The 23,663-nt window shown below is 53.0% G+C and overlaps 5 protein-coding genes across 5 annotated transcripts; 3 read left to right on the top strand and 2 right to left on the bottom strand.

The window, feature by feature from the left end:
* Nucleotides 1–376: 376 nt before the first annotated feature.
* Nucleotides 377–2,258, top strand: CkaCkLH20_01257 (uncharacterized protein; the record flags this gene model as incomplete). Its single annotated transcript, XM_038883976.1, has 2 exons — nucleotides 377–526; nucleotides 645–2,258. 2 exons carry the CDS (start codon nucleotides 377–379, stop codon nucleotides 2,256–2,258), a joined length of 1,764 nt encoding a protein of 587 aa, XP_038750568.1.
* A 661-nt stretch (nucleotides 2,259–2,919) lies between these two features.
* On the bottom strand, nucleotides 2,920–5,309 carry CkaCkLH20_01256 (serine threonine protein phosphatase 2a; the record flags this gene model as incomplete). The annotated part of the gene is made up of 5 exons (XM_038883975.1): nucleotides 2,920–2,970; nucleotides 3,178–3,511; nucleotides 3,560–3,858; nucleotides 3,906–4,862; nucleotides 4,920–5,309. The coding sequence occupies 5 exons, from the start codon at nucleotides 5,307–5,309 to the stop codon at nucleotides 2,920–2,922; spliced, it is 2,031 nt and encodes a 676-aa protein (XP_038750567.1).
* Nucleotides 5,310–8,049: 2,740 nt separating this feature from the next.
* Nucleotides 8,050–10,186, top strand: CkaCkLH20_01255 (uncharacterized protein; the record flags this gene model as incomplete). The annotated part of the gene is made up of 3 exons (XM_038883974.1): nucleotides 8,050–8,298; nucleotides 8,355–8,769; nucleotides 8,817–10,186. The coding sequence occupies 3 exons, from the start codon at nucleotides 8,050–8,052 to the stop codon at nucleotides 10,184–10,186; spliced, it is 2,034 nt and encodes a 677-aa protein (XP_038750566.1).
* Nucleotides 10,187–10,464: 278 nt separating this feature from the next.
* Nucleotides 10,465–12,528, bottom strand: CkaCkLH20_01254 (uncharacterized protein; the record flags this gene model as incomplete). The annotated part of the gene is made up of 3 exons (XM_038883973.1): nucleotides 10,465–11,720; nucleotides 11,777–11,939; nucleotides 11,995–12,528. The coding sequence occupies 3 exons, from the start codon at nucleotides 12,526–12,528 to the stop codon at nucleotides 10,465–10,467; spliced, it is 1,953 nt and encodes a 650-aa protein (XP_038750565.1).
* A 1,836-nt stretch (nucleotides 12,529–14,364) lies between these two features.
* On the top strand, nucleotides 14,365–15,252 carry CkaCkLH20_01253 (uncharacterized protein; the record flags this gene model as incomplete). Its single annotated transcript, XM_038883972.1, has 1 exon — nucleotides 14,365–15,252. The coding sequence occupies one exon, from the start codon at nucleotides 14,365–14,367 to the stop codon at nucleotides 15,250–15,252; it is 888 nt and encodes a 295-aa protein (XP_038750564.1).
* Between the last annotated feature and the right edge of the window lie 8,411 nt (nucleotides 15,253–23,663).

The following is a 23,663-nucleotide window of genomic DNA, read 5'->3' as shown; positions in this document are numbered from 1 at the left end:
TCCGGCGGAATACGGTGCCGTATCTTGGCTTCAAGGGTAGCTAGCTGCCACCACTGGAGGAGAAAGGGCCGGCCGCTAGCGACAGGACCTCGTGGCAATCCGCACTGGGTAGCCAAGGTCCCTGGCGCCTTTACGGAAGAAGCCGCGAAAACCCCGGGCGATTTCATCCCGCCAGCCGCCTCTGGCCGAAGCTAAGCCACAATTTGCTGCGGCGCATCCAGCTTCGCGCCTAGGTGCGCCGTTGAAGCTTCGACAAGTCTTTTGACAGCTCTAGCTCCAGCCTCGACAATCTTACAACCACAACATCCCTAAGCCATCACCACTCAATTACCTCAACAACAGCCTGCGCGCCAGCGGGAATGCGAAACGAATCACAATGGCGACTCCCGAGCTAGCAATAGCCAAAGCCTCCTTCAGCGCTCTCCTCTTCCGCAAGGAACCCGTCTCCCTCACCCGCCCCGAGATCGAGACCTTCCACACGCTTCTCCACGACGCGATACACCAGTGCTCGCCCGCCAACGTTCAGGTTTGACGCCCTCTTTGACAAACGGCCTCTCTCCTCCTCCCTACTGCCACGCACATCGTCTCGTTTGTGTGTTCCCTCGCGTGTCGCAGGTCAACTAAACTCCCGCCGCCTCTTATAGAAATGCAAGCGATGGATCCTCAAGAACCTGGCCCCCTCGCCGGCGCGCGTCGCCGCCCTCGGCAAATACCTAGCAGCGCTCTCCAAGTCTTTCCCCTCCGGCGGCGACAACTCCTCCGCTAAGAAGACGAAGCCTTCCTCCCGGCGCAAGCGTCTACACGTCTTGTACATCCTCAACGACGTCCTCTACCACGCCGTCGTGCGGGACCGGGACGCCCGCCTCACGACAGAGCTGCAGCCCAGCCTGACGCCGCTCTTCCATAGCGCCGCGAGCTTCCACAACTGCCCCAAGCATGTGCGCAAACTGGAAGATCTTCTTGGGCTCTGGAATAAGCAGAGGTACTTCTCGGCGGAAACGATCGACGAGCTACGGGAGACGGTCAAGGAAGCCCCTCACGGCGGCAAAGTGTCCAAGGCCGAGGGCCAGGGTGCGCATGATCAGACGGGGTCGAATCTGGCGGTCAAACCAGCGAAGGATGCCCCTTACATGATCCCCTCGATGCACGGCGACCCGAACACGCCGTGGTTCGACCTCCCCGCCGCCAACTGGCTCCCGCACCTCGAACCCAATTCCACGAAGCCGATGAACCCCAGCATGATCAAGCCTCTGCAGCTCGCCCCGGGGCCAGCTGACAAGGCGCTCGCCAAAGCCGTCAAGGACCTCCTCGCGGATGTCGAGAGACTTTACTCCAAATCCGCTCCCCCTCAGCAGACCGACCAGGCGCCCACGGACTTCACCGAGATGGGCGAACGCGTAGTTCTCGACGAGATCACGGGCGAAGTCGTCGATGGAGAGACGTACTACGGCTGGTCGCGTGGATTCTGCACGAAGATGAAGCAGCGCAAGCAGGGCAAGACGGGGGACGGTCGCGATCGCGGACGCTCCATCTCGCGAAGTCGCTCTCGCAGCTTCTCGCGAGGCCGATCGAGCAGGAGCGACTCGCCGCCCGCCTTCAAGCGGCGCAGGCTCTCGCCAGATTCCCGAAGTCCCAGCCGCAGCCGCAGCCGCAGCCGCGACCGTCGGCGCAGCCCTCCGCGCAGGGGCCGCTTCGATTCCAGAGACTATAGCCGGTCGAGATCTAGATCGAGGTCACGCTCGGTGTCCGGCTCCCGTAACCGCTACAGGTCTAGGTCACGATCGGCAGATCGGAGTGGGCGCCGGGACCGCGGCGACTCGAGCAGGTCACCCCTTCCACCCCACAGTCGCGGCCGATACGAATCTGTTCCGTACAATCAGCCCCAGCCGCCGCCGCCGCCACCACCTCCAAATCACCACACTCCGCCAGCTTTCCCGCCGTACCTTCCTCCACCTCCCAATGCGGCCGTAGGGTTCGGACACTTCCCTCCGCCGCCGCCTCCGCCCCCTCAAGGCTTCCAGGGAACATGGCCGCCCGCTCCTCCACATTCTGTACCCTACATGGGCAGTGCTCCTCGGGGTTGGGGTCCTCCCCCGCCCGGGCCCGGGGTGCCGCCGCCGCCTCCACCTAACATGGGCGGATGGGCTCCCCCTCCGCCGCCGCAGTCACATAACCAGTTTCAACAGTACGGACGTGGAAACGGTGGGTACAGGGGCCGCGGAAGAGGAGGCTACGATAGAGGCAGGGGCGGTTGGTAGTAGTCGTCTGATGGCCGTCGCGTGAGATTTAGGAAAGCAATGTAGAATAATACCCCTTCACGCCAGGAGACTACAACGAGAAATGTACCCAAGTCTAAATGTGACGTATTACGTCTGTACTCATTCATCGTCTAAGGTAGAAACCAGGGAGGAAAACCCTCATTCCTCAAGCCACCCCTCTGGCGCAACTTTCTTGTCAAGTTCATCCGAGAAGAGCCGCAGAAAAGAAGGGAGCTTGTCTCCCGAGCTTCGCCTTTTTGCGCCGGACCCCGTCTTTCTCCATCCGTTTCTCGCATGTCCGTCCTCCCTCACCATCCCCGACGAGATACGTTTTTGTGTCCTCCCGCGCAGAAAACCAACAGTCCCGAGTTTCTTTCCTCCTCGTCAGCCACATAAACAGCAGACGGGCGGTTTAAGGCCTGCAGTCGGAAGCCCCGCTCAAGTTTGAATCTTCGCGAAAGAGGAAAGAAACAAAAAAGTGACATCATGAAAATTAAGTATGTTCCGGGGGCGGCGAAGCCCCATCCCTAGAGCACGGCGTCTTCTTTTCCTGACCCGAAGCGTTCCCTGCAGCAATAGTCCCAAGCGTATGCATGAGTTTCCCGTTCTGAGACCTTCAACCCGTTGAAGGAGAATCATTCGGTGGTTATGTCAAGGCCCGTCATGACTCCTCGACCGCGGCGGCTGTCGGTTCACCGTTCTGTTCCGAGCCCTAGATCCGGTCCATGGTCAACCAATATTCAACACAAAAAACGAACGTTAACGAATAGCAAGAGGCTGCAAAACAGGCGTGATAAACAAGATGAGGTACGGGAACGGTAGCAGGGCTATTCCAGAATCCTCAAGTGCAGGTCGACGACCAGAGACAGCAGGAAACGGCAACAGGGTAAAATCATTTTTGGCTTCGGGTTGATCCTACCGAGTCTTGTTGCTCATGCCGACGATCTCTTCGGTCGCCATCTTGCAGCTTGAGAGAGTCTAATCGCTTCTGGTTGTCTTCGGTCCCATCGACCTCATCAACGCGGGAAAGGGAACCGGCGTGTGCTCTACCCGTAGGAGGGGCGCCCGCACCATTGGCTGACCGTCTTTGGTTGGCCTGGTCCGTAATAGAGGCCCACTTCCTTTCGCGCATGGCTTCCCTAGCAGCAGCACTGTTTTGTTGCTCGGTGTAATCGTGGGAACAGTCGTCGAAAAGCTGAGGGTTGATCTCCATGAAGAGTTTCATCGCGTTGTAAACCATGCCGTGAATGGTGCTTCCTCAGTCAGCGTGGATTTCGTCATCATCACAAGAGAACACTCACCGATTCCAATGTCCCTTGGAGTTTTCGTATAGGGGTGCGAACATGATCGGTAAAATGATCTCAACATTGTCGCTAACCAGGTTGCAAAAGTACTCGTTATTCCAGAAGTAGAGAGCACGTTCGGCAACTTGGAAGTGAGGGCTTGCGACCGACTTGGCAAGTTGGTGGAAGAGAGGCTCTTGAACTTTGGCGAACTCGGCAGGGTCCATGACCTCGAAAATGTCCTCGACCTCGTTAAGGAACATAACCTCTTTTGTGCTATTGACCTTGGGCCAGTAGCGCAGCAGCCCAAGAACAACCTGGAAAGGTTAGCATACTGTTCTGCAATCTTGGCCGCAAATCTTACCTCTTCTGTCAGCGAAGCATCCTTCTCCAAGAACTGAACAATGCAGTATGCCAACTGGGGATGATACATGCTCAGACTCTTGACTTTGTGCAAGGGTATCAACACGCGGGTCAAAAAGGTCTTGTGCTCTTCCTTCAGCGGCAGGGCAAAACCGTTGATAATGGAGCCCAGGATCTCCAACAGCTCTGCAATACCATTGAACCTTTCCGTCTCGTAGGTGAACTGGAAGAACACGTTGTTGATGGAGCGACGGATGAACGATCTGAGGTTGAGGAACTTGCCGTAGATACGGTGAAGTGTCGTCTTGAGGAAATCCCTCTCGCGCGGGTCCTCCGAATCGAACAGCTCAAGGAGTTGCAGTACGAAGCTGTGATCAATGTAGGCCTTGGCAATGTTGGTGTTGAAGTCCTGGCTTTCGATGAAGCGCAGGAAGAATTCGTAAACAACCTGAATGTGTGGCCAAGCAACCTCCAAGACAGGCTCGTCCTCCTCTGGATCAAAGGCCTCTCCTTGGGGGTTCATGGGTGGCGGAATCGGGCGGAACAAGTTCTTGGCGAACATCTCGACGACTTTGGGGTACATGGGTTCCGTAATGACTTGGCGGTTATTAGCGACGTAGTCGAGTAGCTCGTGGAGGGCAAGTCGCTTGATCTCCTTGGATTTCATGTCACCGCTAGCATCATTGAAGTCGAAGATAACGTTGCACTGGTCGATCTTTTGCATGAAGAGCTCCTGGCGACGGTTGGGGGGCACCTCGTGGAATCCAGGAAGCTTCTCAAGCTCGCGGTGAGCAGAGATGTCGAATCTCGAAGAGTGCTGTCGCTTGGGTGTTCTGAGACCCTCGGGCACATCCTTGGGAGTCTGGTGAAGGCGATCGAACATGAGCGACTTGGTGCCGGCTTTCGGAGGGGCGAGATCGTGGGGCATGGTTTCTGCGGCACCTGGGGGCGGGACGTGCTGTTATAATGGTTAGAGCAACTTGCCGTGATAAGCCTAAGGGATGCGAGATCTTACGGGAGCGCTGGGGCTAATGATGACCGTAGGAGGCAGAGTGCCATGACGAGCTGGAGAACCTCCACCGTTAGCACCTTGGGCTGCACCGGCAGAGCCAAAGCGATCCTGAACAGCACCTTGCTGGTTGCTCAATGGCGACGGCTGGTTCGTGCCGGGTTCTCCGCCATGAGCGCCGCTATTGTTAGGAGGCAGCGGCTTATTGCGGGAATCGGTCAGGTTTGTCGTCGAGGACGATGGAGTCGGGTTGGGAGACTGATTGGCATCGCGGCCTGAGCCGACCGACGAGGGGGATGCAGTGCCATCCTTGGAGTCTTTGTTTTTCTTGGACTTGGAGTCTTTGTCTTTGCCGCGCGAGAGCTGAGCATGCTGGGTTGTCAATATGGTGGCCAGATGATGATAGGGGCCAGATAGTAAGGAGGACTTACCACCCTCTGGCCGAAGCGCTTCATTTTGGACGTCACGGTGAAGTCCCTCTCCGTGGGGCGACAGGATCGCCCGACTCAACAGCTATTGCAGCAACTGGCAGTAAGTCGCAATGGACGATAGGTAGTCCAAGGAGAAGAATGTATGCGAGCAGAGGATGGGCGGTCGAGGTCGTGGTGAGCAGGGGCCTTGAATTCGGCCGGATCGAGTCAATTGTTTGACGACGTCGAAATGAACAGACGACGCGGGCGGATCGAAAGGGCTACTTCAGCCTCGTTGGCACAATTCGCGAATGCGCAGCGAATGGGACGTGGGGCTGAAGTATGGTTGATGTTGGGGTGTAGCGAGCGCGTCGGCAGATCGATGTCGACGAGAGGATGGAAGGAGGGCAGTTGCTCGCGAAAGGGCTGGGGTTGGGTTGTCAGGATAGCGTCGCTTCGTGATGCCCAGGCAAGGGGAAGAAGCTCGGGCAGCAGATTGGAGTGATCGTTGCGACGAGGAAAAGCCCCATCAAAAAGCGTCGGAAGAAGAAGTGATCGGGCAGCGAAAGGAAGAAAGCCAGATGCTCCGGACGAGATTCGAAGAAGTTGGGGGTTGCTCTGGATCGTCGGTAAAGCTGAAGTTGTTTGCGGGGCCCAGGTGAACTGTGAGACGACGACGCGGGACCAGAAGCCGTCCTCCCCTAACGTGCTAGCGGCGGTGAAATATTAAGGTAGAAGCGCGGTACGGCAAGGTACGGACGGTATGGTCAGAGGGTTGTCCGGCCCAGTCGCCAGAGGACTCGACAGCTGGAGACGGTCCAGTGATGCGCGGCAGCCAGCCAGGAACAGGCCTCGACACCGGGGGTGGTGGGTGGTGGGAGCGAGCGGGCGGGCGGCGGGCAGATCGCAGGCGAGCAACGCGGAATTGAGCTCTAATCGAGTAGCGGAGGAGATGAAGTTGTAATGATACTTGGTGATCAAGCCGCCGGGAGAATTGCAGAAGGAGTGATGTCAAAGGTGCGCATTAGACGGCGGGGAAGAAGAGTTGAAGAAGAAACACACAACTGTCGATTGTGAGGTAAGGTGGTTGAGAGTGGAGGTCGAGGCTGTGAAGGGCCTTGCTGCATCAGCGACGGACACTTGCTCCAGGACGGATCCCGACTGCAGGAGCGAACCAGACACTTTGGACAGCCCACTGAGGTGTGTTGTTGGAGGCACCTAATTACAGGGCACCGGCCGTCCATCAAGAGCGGCAGACGGTAGGTACGAATACAGGGCAAAGGGGACGGATTGGGAAAGGGGTGTCGACGGATGGCACTTTCACTATTTGGCACTGGCAGGGACCGTGATCCCTGCACGGACCTGCTCTGGGAAAACAAGGACGTCCATTGGCTCTTCTTCTGCTTAGGTAAGACAACACTTTCAATGCTGAACTTGGGTGTGGATTACAACCGACTTTTAACGTCTGTGAGTGGATGAAAGAAGCTGGACCCTGGAGCTCAATTTCTCCTGTCGGCAGCAGTGTTTATCCGTATCCTGGTCGCAGGACTGGCCCGATCTCCACTCTTGGCCCCCACATGTGATCTCCATTGCAAACATGCAGACTTCCTAACGGGACGATGCAGGTCGAATGTCAGTTTTTAATGCAGTCAAGTCTATCATCGCATGTCTGCATCTGACTGACTCCCCGGGATTTTTTATTATATTTGAATCGTAGCGATAAGTGGAGATACTTATTTCCAAGGCAAGAAGACATAACTATTATCTCTGAAGAAACAGAAGACTACCTTACGTTGCGTTGCGTTGGGCCAACAATACCAATAGGTTTCAAGGGCAAGATGAAGCCAACTCCGTGCCAGAATTGGAGACGCACTGTATTTCCGAAGGCTGCAAGTCACCTGGCAGCCGCTGCAGGGGCCGTCTGTAGGCTCATGCCCCAAACAATGTGGGCATCATCACATCACTCTGGGTCCAAGCTACCTCATAAGTCACAGGAGCCTCCCAGATCATCGGGAACGGGTTCAACATTGGACGACCTGACCTGCTGAGAGATCTGAAACGCGAATGCATCCGACTCCATTCCTGCGGTATAAAGCATTGCTAGAAATAGAGTACAGGTAGCTAAAAACCTTGGCTAGGATGTAGTTGCGTACCTACTTGGCTGTCAGGTCGTTTGCTTGAGTCGCGCCTACCTTATTTGTTGTTGTTATTCATCATCACTCATTATCTTATACACAATACTATTGATGATTTATTTTGCTGCCGTAACATTGTTGAAGATCCTTCCCTCTGTAATTTGACTAGATGACAAAGTTTCAATTCATTTGCTCGTCCTCAACCTATGAATCATTTCATGTGGTGAGCCAGCGAGCTTCAGGACACAGTGCTTCAACTGTAGAGGTTCTCAAGTCTTGCCTTGTGAGCCAGCGCACCTTCCTACATCAGGCTGCATCTCGCACCGTGCGTCAATCTCAGTTGCTCAAGACGGCAAGTAAAAATTCCAGCCATGCGACGTATCGCCTAGATCAAGACAACGACAGTCCAGAAACGTCATTTGGCTTGCCTCGCTGCGTTATCCGGCTGCGCAGTCGCCGGTTCAGAGTCTCAGACTGCCTGCCGACAAAATTAGAGACAGCCAATCAAAACCTTCAGCTGCAAACGACCCAGATAGCATTCGCTACCTCAACCGATGTGCCTTGGAAGACAGCAGCACGCCGCTTGTCGCCATGGACACCCAGAGTGAGCGTCGCCATGATGGCGTGGGTGATGATTACACATACGATGATGCCCCGGGGGATGTTCTGGAAGATGAGCACGAAACACGCGAAGAGCCATCGACTTCTCGGAATAATAGCAACTCAGCACCCCGTTTCCCTATCCCCAGGAGAGCCATGGGTGCCGTTGAAATTCCCATGATTGTCATGAATCTGGAAAGAACGGAAAAGGCTTTTGGAAGCATCTCGTCGTTCCAGAACGTGGGTTATTCTGTCTTCTGGGCAATGTCTGCCGTGCGTTGCTGACAGCATGCCAGATTCTCGACACGGAAAGGAATACCATCCCCTTCTATTTGAATCCTGAGAGCCCGTTCCGCAGACCAATCATGTCTCATAGTGCCACTAGTCACAATGTGGTACTGAAAGTGACCGTACCGAAGCGTACCGGAAGAAAGCGAAAGAGAGGTACGGATGGCCCGTGGGAGGGCGAGATCGAGATGACCGATGCCCCTCGGTTTGGAGCATCAGGGGAGCGAATCTACTCCAGATCGCGGTTGGACAACCCGAAAGTCTTGCGGCGGAAGATGCAGGACAACGTAGATAACTACGAGGTGGAAGCCGTTGGCGTCATCAAACATACTCACCGATTCCGCGGCATGGCAGATTTCCACTGGAGTCTGAAGGAGTCCCCATTCATTTCGAGGTTCATGGACCAGATCATGCCTGGCGATAGTAAGTTGGATCGATACGTGATTTGAGCACGGAGCTGACAGCCACAGTCACCCAAATGAGGGATTTCAAGTTCATCGACGGCGTCGACAAAGGGCCAAACGTGGACATCATCCCACCGCCCGTCTGGACGCCAATGACTCTGCCGTTCATCTACAACTACTCACAAAATCCTTACGTGCGCTCCGAGCTCGACCATACTGGCGAAACAAAACTCATCAACACTCAACTACCGACCCTGATCGGCTACTTTTTGAAGGCAGACCAGTATCCTATCCCTTCAGGTCCACAGTCGCCCTGGGACGGAACCGACGAGGAAGTAACCACCTGCATAGCCAAGATGCAGGAGGCAATGGAAGAACGCCCCATATGGACACGCCGTTCCCTACTCAACAAACTCGGCTCCATCGTCCGTAACGCCAACGTGATGAAGCGCTGCGTCGGATATGTAGGCTACCAATTCCGCGGCGGCCCCTGGCGCGATGCAATCATCAAATACGGCGTCGACCCGCGCACTGATCCAGCCTACAAGACATACCAGACCATGATCTTCAATATGCGCAAGCTGCAAGCTGGGCACATCGGCGAGACTTGGCATGCTATCCGCAGCCTGCGCACCGAGCAACGCCAGCCGCAAGGCGATAACCACGAGAGCCACATCTTCGACGGCAAATCCTACTGGACCGACGGGAAGGTCTGGCAAATATGCGACATCACGGATCCCCTCATCGCAAACATCTTCGCCACAGCTCCGGAACGCTCCGTGGTTGACATCTACAACAGCGGGTGGTACCATCAAGGCACATGGGCCAAGGTCAAGGGCATCATGAAGACAAAGATGATCGCCATCCAGTTCGGACGTAAGCTAAAGGATGAGGACTTCGCCGGCATCGTCGACGTCCGCGATACTACCCCGCCACCTGGGTCGTCGAGCGTGCACATCCCGCTGCCAGACTTGCAGCTCACCGATGCCGAGAAGAGGGTGCTTTACGGCAGACGATTCAAGGAGCCAAAGAAGAAGCGCAAAGGTACGGCCTACCGCGTGACGAAGGCCAATGGACCTCGCAGTGTTGCCGCAGCAGCCGCCATGGGCGCGGAGGAGACGCCAAACCCCGAGCAAGGCATTCAGGAAGATCTCATGTCTCTTGCTGGAGACGACAGTCTCGACGAGGAGGAAGACTATGAGGAAGACGGCTTTGAGCAGGAAGATGGGGTCTACCCCGCTGGCCCTGAGGGTGAGGAGTACGGTGAAGATTATGAAGATGGGGAGGCTTATGGGTACGATGAGGAGGGAGAAGGATACGACGAGACGTACGCCTACGAAGAAGGTGACGAGGTGCCTCAGCATGTGGATCCCTCGATCTACCACCCCAAAGACCCAGAGAACGAGGGAGTCTACCCTTCAGCGGCACTTGGATAGATCATTGTGGCATCGCTGGGACAGTAATTTTAAATTTAGCAGTGTACCGAAATCAGAAGTACATAGTACTCGCATCCGTAGCGGGAAGTAATGAAGAATTACCAGTTGAAGGGCTCGTCAAACAATTTAGTCCATTTCGTGTCCCATCTTTTTATAATGCCCACCTGTGCTTCGCATAAAATCGTTAAAACGCAAGAACTCAAACTGCCTGATACGATTCAAGTGGTCGTCAGAACCATTATGATAATCCTGTTGGAACGTATGTACCAAGGCTTCTCTCACTGCACCTTGAGAACCTTGGTCTTGCTCTCCTTCTGCATGCGCATCCCCTCAACCCACTCCGCCGTCTCCCGGAGCGCCCTTCGCGGGTCCTTCTTGCGCTTCAGGAGGAAGCCCTGGATCTCAGCCGGGCTGAACAATCCATCGGGAATCAGCGTGCCAAACTCGTCCGCGATGCGTCTCAGCTCCTCCGCGTCGAATTGGCGCTTCTTCTCTGCCTCCTCGGCCGCAGCTGTAGCCTCGGCCTGCGCAAAGGAAGTCTTGGAAGGCGAAGGCGTGGAGGACCCCGACCCGGCCGCGGACGCGTCGCCGTTCATCTTGACGATGGGCGGTCCGGGGTTCGTAGGTGGCGCGACGTGGCCGTCGACGCGCTTGGCGGGGGCGGCGCCGTCGGCCTCGTACATGCGCTGGAACAACTCCGTCGCCTGCGCGGGTGTGGCGTTGGTGAAGCCGACTTGCAGATCGACGCGGCCGGGGCGGATGAGGGCCTCGTCGAGCGATTCGGGTTTGTTGGTTGTCATGACGAGGATGCGGCCTTCCTGGGAGGCGACGCCGTCGATGGCGTTGAGGAGGCCCGAGAGGGAGATACCTTTCTTGTCGTCCTTGGCCTCCTTCTTGAGAGCGCGCGCGAGGTCCGAGACTTTCCAGTCGTCCTTGGTGGTTCTTCTACCGGGTCGGTCCTCCTTCTTGCTGGCGTTTTCGCCATCTTTATTGGCGTTCTGATTATCGTTGTCGTCTTTGGATTCAGATGCAGGGGCTGCGTCATCGATCTCCTCGTCTTGGCCACGGCTCAGGCCAGCAGTGTCGATGTCCTCAAGCAGAACAACACAGCGGCGTGGAAGCGAGTTGAAGAGTGTACCGAGATCCTCCTCTGTCAGCGTCGGCTCAAGCAGGGAGATGACGAAGATGTCAAGCCCAAAGACACCAGCCAAGGCGAAGGAAAGGGACGTTTTCCCTGTGCCAGGGGGTCCGTAGAACAAGTAGCCACGACGAAGTGGAATTCCTCTGTTCGCGTACCATCTGGGACTGGCGGGATGAAGGTATTCGTTCATGTCCGCGAGAACTTGGCCCTTCTGCTTTGGATCGAGAACAACAGTGCGCATGGGTCTGACGGGACGGTTGGCAACTTGGCTCCAATTGTAGCGGCCGCCATATCGACGCATCGGTTGCGGGCTAGGGCGCTTGATTGTGGTGCGAGCATAATGATCTGAGTAGTAGAACTCCTTGACGAATCGAAGCAGTTCTTTGATGGGTCCTGATATGTTTGTCAGTTTGAGTTATCACAGAGAAGATGGGATGGTGGAAGCTCACCTGGATCTCGTCCGAAGCAGGATATGACAAGATCTTCTTCTTTCCTAAACGTTCCGTAAGCTTCGGCGCCGTCAAAAACGTTCTGTTGCTTGCGGTGCAGTCTGAAATAGCGGTTCCTGAACCAAAAGCCGTGAACGCCAACAGCTGGGACATATCTTGGAGGCTGTGACGGGTTAGCAATTGTGAAATGTTGAAAACGACGTATGGGGCTGACTTACAGCTTTGGCCTCTTGGTTAGAAAAGTTGAGATACCTGGTCTCGTCATCGCCACTTCCGGCTATCATTCTCGTCTGCAAAGCCTCAAGCTCTTCTTCTTCCTCCCATGCCGTCTTGCTCACAGTCTCTGCCGTCAGTGATCGCGAACTGGCCATCAGCGGCTGCAGAGCCAGCCACTTCATCATGTGGGTGTAAATCTCGTCGGTGCTCTGGACGTGGATCGAGCTCATGAAGTTGTCCTGAATGAATCGGAAGATTGCACCGTAAACCTGCCGGACGGCTCTGTTTAGAGCCCAAACGAAGCCGGCCAGGGTGAGAATGAGCGTCGGGTCGATGCCCAAATGTGATCCTATCATTTGATACAAAAACATGATGGAGCGGACGACCGGGTTGAACTGGCCGCCCAGCATAGGCATGAGGCTCTCCATCATCTTGCTGTTGGGCGAGTAAGACCTTCCGCCAGTCATGTTCTCGGCCATGGCCGACAAGTTCCCCTTGAAGAGACTTGTGAAGTCCATTTTACCCAAGTCCATCATCACGAGTTTGATGTGGTATGACGTAGAATGTGTTGTTGTAGAAGAAGAGAGTTCGCTGAGGCTCTTATCAGAGCCAATTTATATGTTCAGACCAAGATGCCAAATGGGGAAGAAAGGCAACCAAAACAACTCGCCCAGGCTGCCGGGCACTTCCTGGCCAACGAAGTAGACAAGGGCGGGTAGAAAAGTACTATGCATGGCAACAACTAAGTGAGAAAACGCCACCCAGCCTTGCAATATGACTCCCGCTTTGAGTCCTCTACCGGCAGTGTTAATGTGAGGTAAGCAGCTGCCTTAGGAGTGGCGAAAGTGGAAGAACAGAGTCAGGTGCGTTGCGGATCCCAAAACAATCAACAATCTTCGAGGTCCCCAAAGCTCAGGAATAACCCGGTGGATGGAGGGCAACGTCATCAAATGCTGTGTAGTTTCTGTCCGGTCTAACCACTTGGCTTGGTTGCTCGGCATGGGGGTGTTTGCCAACATGTTTGAGGGCAACAGGCCTTCATTGAAAGTCGTACCCTCATCGGCTATTGGCAGGGATCTCTCCAAGAGATGACGAAAGCTGCATGTGAGTCATCTACGGCCTAGATCCGATACAGCGTGTGAGATTTTCGACTATGAGGTGGCGGTCGGGCTCCTCGTTTTTATTCCGAGCCGAGTTACACCGTGGAATCGTCTGGCTACAAGCAGGCTGCTGCGAGGCGAGAAGTTGAGTGGATGATGAACGAACGGGATGCTGCACGAAGAAGAAAACGGCATTGCATTTACCCCACTACGTCCGCCGCCTCACCAAAATCTTGTACGTACATGGTCCGGCAGTCTGCCGCGTAGTTCGCCCACGGTCGGATCCGGGCCACCGGCCCCTTTCCTTCGGCTCCGGTTCACTTACATGTCGCTCAAATCCATGATCACCGGCGACTTCCCGGTACATTGTGCAGCGCAAAGACTTATTAGCCTCTCTGAAATTCTCATAGCGATTGAAGTAAGAGTGTCAAGCAAGTTGGTATAAATTTTAGACTTTCAGGGTCCCGTGCTTTGCTCAGTGGAGGTCACGATTTCAATATGCGGCGCCAACCAATGCAGCACCCTTATTCTAAATCTCGCTGTACCCAGCGATAAATATGTGCCGAACGATGTTCTCAAAAAGAAGAATGCTTTCGTCTGCCTCAGTTTGTTTACTTGGGAATTATATAGAGATAAGTACTATTATTGACGTGTAAGAATGGTGAGGACAATATCGGGTAAGCTGCGAGCTGTTCGAGAGCCTACGGCGACAGCCTACATACTTTGAGGAAGAATGAAACTCTATCCTGAAAAGCTTTCAGGCATCCGTGGTGGCGCTCTTGCATCCAGTTCAGTACTACCCAGATCGAGACAACTCTGCCCACGAACGCTATGTCAATCTCCGATGCGATATCTGCGTTGACTTACAAGTGAAACTGCACAAGCTTCTGCAATCCGCTGGTTGGCGGAATACTTAACTGTTTTTGGTTTTGAGTTTTCTCTGAGGTCTTTCTGTAATATATAAGGTAGGGAATCATCCCGTTCAAAGCTGTCCCGGTTCTCTCATCCTCCACGAAATCAACTCAACAACCACGACAAAACAATACTTCAGAAATAAATACCAAACAAATGAATACCTCTAAAATTGACACCACGACTCTGGGCACTGCGGCAATGGAGAATACGACTACGGTCACCGCTAAAATGGACGTACTCCAGAAAATGGCACAGTGGGCGGACCAGGAGTCCTTACCCTGCTCTATACCCGCATCCTCATTGGCACCTGATCAACCATTCTCCTTATTACTGAATCTTCCTTCCGAAATCAGTAACATGATCTACCGCGAAGTACTCGTCTCAGGACGACCCATCCGCCCAAGATCACTGGGCCCTTCAGACAACCCAGTACACCTTGCCCTTTTCTTGACTTGCAGACAAGTCTACCACCAGGCATGCGAGATTCTCTACAAGGAGAACTGTTTTGCCTTTGGACCGGGCATCTTATCAAGACACGTATCTTACGTCGCAAAGTTGACGGCCCCAACAGGCCCTCAGGCCAAGTCTGGACGCAAGACGAAGTCGAAAAACTCCAAGAACCTTACCACAGCCGAGAAAGCAGCATCCAGGAACAAGGCCAAATGGAATGATCATCTCGTACCCGTTGTCAGGACGGCCTCGCCGAGTAGCGATATCAACTTTTTCCTCGACCACGTATCCAGATCAAACGCAAAGCTCATCCGACACGTCCAGATTCGAGCATTCCCGTGGCGGTGTTGGAGCGACGACGACGTTCTCGAAAAGGAGGTTCGACCCCTGGTCTCGGCTATCGAGAGGCTTCCCTGCGCCTTCAGGACTTTCAACATTATCATGCCCGGAGATATCGAAAAGTCGATGATCAACGCGATGAAACCTTCGAAGGATATGCCGCCAGGCTTCGATGATATATGGCCTGAACACACATTGGTCAACCCCGAGGAGAAGAGCATTTGCACCTTCCTGGCGGATGTCTACAAGTTGATGAGGCGCATTCGCAACGTCCAGGAAGTGTTGAGAGTGGACCATCCCGGGACGCCGTCTAATCAACAGAGCAAAGCGAAGGAGTTTCTCAGGCAGGCTGGATGGAAGAACGTTGGCGATATTGAAGAAGTACCTGAGGCTCCTCATCCTATGCTTAGGTACATCGAGAAAGAGCTTGGCGTGGACTTGAGAATATGGGGATAAACAGTCAATCAAACTCATCTGCAATACTTAGGTATATTTTACAACCTCGACGTGGTTTGCTTGAGATTTTATCTCAGTCTTCCCCCAACACTGTCCATTTTCTTCAGACCCGTGTCCAAGCCGAGTGGCGACGCCCTAGACATCCGGGTCTTGGTCAAAGTTTTTCACAATAGCTCAAATTGCAAATTCAGTAGTGGGCCATATTTTTCCGAATATTCTCATCTCCTCTTGCGCCGGACATCCTTCTTGCAACCAAAAAAAGTCACCTCACATTCACCATCGAGATGGAATCCCCAACAACCAAAGTGCCGGTCAGCCTCCTGACCATTCCTCCCGAGATCCGACTTCAAATGTACGACTACCTACTGGCTCACGACAGACTCCGTTGTTACAGAATTCAAGAGTCCACTCTCGAACATATTGGCTCCAGAGCTATTCTCCTCACCTGTCGCAAGGTCTACGAAGAGTCACACGTTGTCTTCTATTCAAAAACGCGTTTCGTCTTGGACGGTATTACGCCAATCTACGACAGCAATTTTATCAGCCTGGAGGAGTTCACCGACAGGATTGGCCCGGCCAACGCGGGTCTTGTCCGCCACCTCTACGTCAAGGGTTTTCCATGGACTCGGGATATTTCATTAGACCAACAAGCTCAAACTCTCACAAGCATACTGCAAAATTACAGCGATGTTATCAAATCCTTTGAAGTGGAAGGCGCGATGATTTTGGTGTGTGCATCGGGTCCATCGTGGGAGGAACACTGGTTGAAGATGATGGAAACTCTGGAATCGGCCATATCGTGGAACGTCCAAAAGCGCACAATTTTATTCAACCATCTTCTTATATATTGGTGCTTTCGCGAGAGCAAGCAGAAATTTGAGGAAAGGGGCTGGACCTTCAAATGGTAAAGATATGTCACGTCCAGGCGGGCATCACGACCTGTTGATTCGTCTATGGATGGCAATCAAGATCTACATCAGGAGGCTATAACGAATTATCGATTACATGGGCATCATTATTGATAAGAAAAACGGAAGAAGGTCGGTCAACTCGCACCGAAGGCTTGATTACACAACGTCACGCATGTGACCCGAAGATATCTCGACAGAAATCACATGCGCGGTTTGGTAAACTAATTCACTCGCTTCCTCATGTCTTGCAGACAGCTTCTTTGCGTGTAGTCTCTCTATCTCCACCCTGGACTGACGCCTCGTGGAGGTCTCTGAGGTCATGAAGAGCTAGAAGACAAGACACTTCTGTAGTCTCGACACGATGTAATCAGTTCTAAGTCCTCAGCAACATATTTGTGTTCTATCCATAATTGAATAGATGTTCTCGCATGTTACTAAGCATTCTTCTAGTTATAAGGGCAAAGCTTTCAACTATGCAGTCTACAGATCCTTGTTGGATGAAATGGAGCATAGTTGTTTGTCTATTCACGCTTACTTCTGACCTCTCAAGTAGCCACTTGCGAGTCCGACAACGCAAAAAGAGCTTGCCAGCCAGACAAGAATTTTTCGAAGCATTTTTTATCTTGCGATGGGCATATACACGGTCCCTCGCGGCATGCTACTTGCCTCAGGGCAAGGAGCAATAGCCTCTCTTTGGCCGTCCAACAGGGTCTCTGGGTCTGCCAAGGTTGTCCAAAGCTTTGAAGGGACCATTGTCAGGAGAAACTTAGCCATAATAGTCCCCAATCATTGAAGTTTTAAGGTCTTCGATAAACCTGGCGCACTGGTTTTCGGCCTGTGTTCTCTTCGGATTTGCGACGAGAAACTTGATAAGAGACGGTACGGCTGCAAGAGATCCAGTGACCTCTCTATTCTACGACTTCGAGAGATCCTACGACTTTGACAAATCCTCCGACTCCGAAATATCTTACGATACGACTGCAAGATAATACCCGACGATCAGAAACTAGCGCGAAATGACGTTCGAACTTCTGTCTCTTCCGCCCGAAATTCGACTTGAAGTCTACAAGCACGTCCTCGTCCGCGAGGAACCAATTTCCATAGGAGATTATGGTATTTCCATTCATACTCTGTGGTTGATACGACGCCAGGGACACCAAGACACGAAAGCTGGCTTCTGGCAGATACTCTCAGCTAGCAAACAAGTATATGTGGAAGCCCGCAGAATTCTCTATTCAGAGAATCGCTTCTTTTCTGAATCTATTGGCAAGTGCTTCAGCGTATCATATGACGACGATCTGGACACATTTCTCCGTAAGATTGGGCGGGTCAACAGAAGTCTTATCCGACACATCCGTCTACTTCGTTCCGAACCAGTGTCCTCTACGCTCGTAAGACGAGCATTGGAATCAAATCGGCTGATTACCCTTCAGTTACTGGACTTGAATCTCGCTTCTTTTGAGCTTAGCATTCTACTGTTGCCACGTCCTTGGCTACTACAAACTCGGGACTCGGAGGAAGCCAGATTTCTGGAGGAGCTCAGGCATGCAACGCGGGCAGTACCAAGCAAAACGTTTTCAGTGAGATTATTCTACACACTGGTCCAAGAGCAGAGCATCAGAGGGTGGATACTTCGACAAGTTTCGGATGTCCACGAGATTCCCAGTAGGGTACGGAATTCGGACTATGGACGATCACGACCTTACCAAACTTACGAATACATCGGCAACACGACGTGACAAATTCCTACGACCTGAAATAGTGCTCATATTCTTTGGGGTCGGAGGTGTCTGCACAAAACAGAAACATTTTGAACGTTGGAACCTAATGTATCGCTCAAGATGGAATTCAGAAGCATGGTTATCCAGCTCCACAAGGGTTGGCCGCAGCTGCCTCATGATAACATCGAAATTTTCTTGTCATTATCAGCAAGTATCCAGTGTTGAATGAGGCTTAGATTCCACCTGTAAAGGTTCTACATCGAACGGGTGTTTGTGTAGCCCATGGGCCTCAGTCTAAACTCAAGGTTGCCTAATAGTTTGACCAGCCGTGTAGGAGAAATGCTGTTACTTTCCACAAATATTGCGCTTTCTTCTTACTTTCAGTCATATCAGTCAAAGGATCACAGATTACCTCTCGGGCAAGATCAAACGCCAATATGCCTGCAACGTTCATGACCTTGCCTCCCGAGATGAGGGTTCTTATTTACGAGCACATAAATCCTCCTCAGAATCAAGAATATGCCGATACTTACATCGACCGCAAAAGCACATCCGGTTCAGAGGGCTTGAAGGCTGTTCTGTTAACAAGCAAGACGATCTATAATGAGGCCATGCCTCTGTTCTTCTCGACACATTGTTTCCGGATGAGCTTTACCGACGCCAACGCCTCCGGTCACGATATAAAGTCATTCCTGCAGGACTTTCACTCGGATAATACTTGCAAGGTCCGTCACATACACCTTGGGCATTTTCCGCCAAGTAAATGGGATCAGCCAGACACTCAGGAGGCCATTCAGATGAACATTGATCTTCTCAAGAAGTTCCCCAAGCTCGAGGCGCTTACCCTTGACTTCTGTTATCAAGCAGTGCGGCTGCGTTTGCGGTCCTGTGAGAATCGGATGCTCCGTCTCGAGTCAAAGATGGCATGCGCGTTTCCACGGGGTGTAAGACCATATTTCAGGGTCATTGAGAGGCTAGAGGACCGATTCGGATATCTCGAACACCAATGGCGCACGCACCCGGATCCCTCCGATGAGTCGAAGAAGCTAATCGGCAGCTACTTGTGTAATCGACCGAGGTCGGCAAGGACAATGGGTTGAGAGCAAAAAGTCATGGTGTTCTTCATCTCCGCTGGTTATCAGTCTTCTGGCTGCGAATTTGCTCAGGGGTCATTATCAAGCCATGGTTACCTTCAGGGTAGATGGCCCTGTTTGTTGTATGTCGGCAGGCTTCTCAATGCTTGTAATGTACAGCTAGTCGTAACTTGCATCAAATATTGATCAAATTGGCCTAGTGACGCTTATGAGAACGCATGTTTTCTCAAATAGAGATGATTACGCGTGATATCTACAAATACGAACATGCATGTGACCACTTGAACGGAATTAACACCCAAGTAGTCCTTCTAATCATCACAAATTCGTATTCCGCAATTATTGCTAGTCATTATGACATGCTTAACCTAGCTATCACTTACAACTTGCCTGGTAGTTGAAAGTAGACCTGCTCACTTACATTACGTGTCACCCTTGTGCTTCTCTCTTGTTACTTCAACTCTCATATCCAAGTTTTCTCACTAGGGTATTTCACTAAAGCTACGACCGTGTGATTTTCATCTGTCTACGCATTCGAACTCACATCTCTCACGGCAGTAATCTTTACGCTACGATGTCATCAAAGCCTGATGACAGGTCTTTGCCTCTCATTACCAGACATCACGGTTTTGAAGAGATCGCAGCTCTCAAGAATGATCCATTAACATCAGCGCAACTCCTGCATTGATCTCGCCGACCGGCCTCACAGAAACACCTGAGATACCAGTAACGTCGAGACGTTTTTTCTTTAATTGACCTGGTAAGGTGTCCTAGTTTCGAATCTTGCTTCTAAGAGTTCATTTCTAATCGATGAGGGGCGTCGAGATGTCAAGTCGCTGAGTTGATTGGACTTAGTCTGCTTTGTTGTAGTCCTATCTTTCATCATGCTTCTCTTTCAGCTTGCAATGTCTATCGTGACCTATTCATATTCGAACAAGCTACAATAGACTACTCCGAACCTTACGCTTTCCCTTGACATGCTGCGAGAGTTGTGTCAACGTGGCCTAAAACATTAAATTCTACCTATTTACAGCAAAATATCACATTCCAGACTTCAACTATCAGTCATCAGGTTAGAGGACATTTGAAATAGTGGTTCAGGTTTCAGTAGGTTCGGCAACTTCCAAAATAATGGCACATCCTGTGCCGATATCTCTTATTGAAGCAACTAAGATCAGTATCATGAGTGGGCAGCTCAGTTGCGCCAAGCTGTTCAGAACCGACGCAGCAATATGGATGTGCGTGAATGCCAACGACTTAGCTGTCATCTGCACAAGCCTTTCAGACTCTCGACATGAACGCATTGAGTCAAACATGATATCCCAAGCCGCCCTTGACACCTGACCATTGCCGATGAGATCTCCCTCAGCCTCTGCACCACATGAAGCCCTCTCGTACATATGAACCTCACCCGAAGCAAGCCATCGTCAACGCCATATATAAGAAACACGCCACGAACATCTCGGAAAGAAGCTATGCAATGCAACCCCTCATCGCCAAGCCGTCTCCGTGTCTGTCAGAGCAAGAATCACCACAGTCTAGACCGGCTCACGTTTCTTTTTTCTCGAAAATACGTCCTCGGGGAATTTCTCATGCCGAAACAACGTCAGTCGATGAGAAAGAAACAACTCTCTTTGTGCTAGACGACGGTAGTCTCAAGAGAGCCTCGACCACCCCGGTCACAACCCCGACACTTCACAACCAACAGCTCCACCAACGGACCAACCTCAACTGACAACCGTTCTTATTCCCATACGCCCAAACACATCGCCAACGCCACAATGTCCAAAGCAGCTCAACGCAAACCTCATACTCGACCGTTTTCCAAGACAACGAAATCATTCTCAAACGCAGTCCATCGTCTATTCCATTCCACAGACGCCCCCTTCCCACCTCGTCGATGCCGCACCCTTGTCCCTGCCCTCAGAAAAAAGGCCTCCACAACCCGTCGAGGATCAATCCCCGTCTCAAATCACCAACGGCCACCCCCGCCGTTGCTGTGGCGCCGTTTCTCCATTTACATAAGACTCCGTTAATCTCCCACGTCCTCGTCTCCCTTTCTCGCCTCGAACGAAACACGCCAACGCGTCGACTTACGTAGGCAAGGGACCTGCGGTCTTGGTTTTCTTCTACAGGACACGCCATTCGCATGCGCAGTCGCTCATGTGAGCACCAGGACTGCAGGAAATACCAAGACAGACTCTAAACCCCACACAAACGTCCAACGTCCGTCGTCTGTCGACGTCTCTCTCTGTCTCTGTTCCCCTGAGGGTCAAACCGCTCATCAGGATCTTGGAGTCTCGAACCTCAAAAAAGCAACCATGAATTCTCCGAAAAGAAGCAACAACTACCGGCCGAGAAAGACGAACAGGACACCATGACCTCGAAACCATCTTCCGTTTCGCTCGTCTACTAGGCCAGATGTCAACTACAACCATCGCAGCCGCGCGTTCTGCTAACCCACAGGTCTCCATCTCCGCGAAATCAGGCCGTCTCCGGACACCGTTCTCCAGAGCGTACAGCCGTGCTGCAATGTCCGTCCCATACATTCCAATTTACTTGCTTCAGACCTCCCTCGCCCTAAGAAGACGAACCCACACACATACTCATCCGAAAACCTTCCGTTTCCGCCTTCCTGGTCCCTGAGCCTCATGATTGACTGCCAATTGCCCATGTACATAGGTAGCACTCGTCTGCGTACAAACCCCATGAACCATGTGGTCCGTCATCTGAAGTGCCGATATCTCTTCCAGCCCCGCGTGCGTGTCTCCATACCCAACGGCCGAACCTTAACCCACTCGAGATAGACACACGACCTCCACCGTCCGTCGAACGACAAGAGCCGAAGCGAAGTCTTCGCTTAACGCAGTCCCCTTCTGCAATTCCGTCAGAGGAGAGAGCGGGCTGCTCACTCTCATCTGCCGCTGCGTCCCACAAGTGTGCTCCATGATCCTCCTCCACATAGCATTGTCTTGCTCTCTCTCACACAAGTCCAACCTAGATGGCGCCATCAACCGCCTGATCCCGCCGTCCCCGAGCCCCATTCATGATCCGTCGGTTCCCGCTCCATCTCACGGACGGGACATGTAAGACAAGGTTGCCTTGAAGGAGCTTGGGACAGGACAGCACAGCAAAAATGCTGTGCTCACCTCATCCCTTAAGCATCCTCACATATCACAGGGAGACGCAACCCTGATAGCTCATCATCCACGAAGTTGGAGTGGAGTTGCTGCGTTGGTCCTTGTACTCACTCTGAGGGAGGAACACACCTAAGCTTGTCTCGCTCGCTGATCCCGTTCTTACACACACGGCGGCGGCGACATATCACGTAGAACGAAGGCACGACAAGAGGAAGGAAGGAATGAAGGAAGCGACAGCCGGCATCACCAAGGCAGAACTTATCCAAGCAAACCCCCGTCCGAGGTTGGACCTGCAGCAGCATCCCAACTTCTTCACCAACACCCCTCCATCCAAGCAGCAAGGCAGACATCTTCCATCCCCCCTGGGAATGGGCAGAAAATCGCCCATTCCAAACGAGGCAGCATCTCGTCCACCGTCTCAAACCCAAACGGGTAGTATCACGGGTATTTTCAGATGAGTGACCTGAGAATACATCCTCCACCTCGTCTCCATCCCCATCTACATGGCATCTACTTCTGCTAAGACCGCACCTATTTTCAACCCTACGGCACATCCACATCCCAAACCACCAATGCCGAGCTCGAGATAGCCACCTTTCCTATTCCAAGCCCATACCAAAAACACCATCTACACACCTCCCTAACGGCAACCCGCAGGACCAACGCATCAGCCCGCAGGCGTCCATCGCATCGCCCACCTGCGCACATCCCCCGCAACATCGCACGCGCCAACGTGCAGGAGATGGTGACCTCGACCCGCCGACATTCATCGCCGCTCTATTCCCATCCCGGCCTTTCGTATGCTCCTCCAAAGGCCATCGCTCGCAACATGCTCCGTTCCAAAGGAACGCCGGGCTATCCGTACGGTAGACGCTTGAGCACACCGACGTGGGGACCGGCGAGGCGGCGCGGAGGGGCGGACGGGGGCGGACGACCCCATGTGCCGAACGACGGGGCCCCTTGTCCGCCTAATTCTCCTTGTCGAGCAACGGCCATCCAGCCCCCCCTGCCAGCCAACAAAGCCCCAGCAGGCCAAGGTGAGCAGTCAGGTGTAACCTCTCACCGACATATTGCTCACCGCAGCGCCGCCTGCTTGTCTAACATGCTGCCTGCTCACCTGACTCACTTCGAAGCCGCGTCGGTCACTAATCAGTTTCTTGCGTGGTGTCTAGGACCTCTCATCCGCGGCCGCGCTCCAAGGACAAGGAAGAACAGGCCATCTCGGCAAGCCTTGCCATCTCGACCTCAACGACAAGGCCCTGGGAACGCGCGCAAAAGCCCCCTGTGTAACCACCGGCCACAATCTGACGACAGCACTAGAACCATTCGCTAAAGAAGGACCAGCCCGCAGGACCGTTGTTGGCGCCGGGCCCCTTGCTCGCGGCACCCCTGTACGACCTCTGCCCTCCATCAGACCTCCCCCAGAACCTGCCATCCCCTAGAGCCATCCGCGACTTTGTCCTCGCTGGCTGCCTCTTCGCCGTCGAGAAGTGTCCGTTGTAGGAGCGATAGCCCGAAAGGATCCCTCTCGCATTCGTTCATGTC

This window comes from Colletotrichum karsti, assembly GCF_011947395.1.
Source record: "Colletotrichum karsti strain CkLH20 chromosome Unknown Scaffold3, whole genome shotgun sequence".
Taxonomy (NCBI): domain Eukaryota; kingdom Fungi; phylum Ascomycota; class Sordariomycetes; order Glomerellales; family Glomerellaceae; genus Colletotrichum; species Colletotrichum karsti.
The sequence above is the reverse complement of the archived record's forward strand: the minus strand, read 5'-3'. Positions and strand labels throughout refer to the sequence as shown.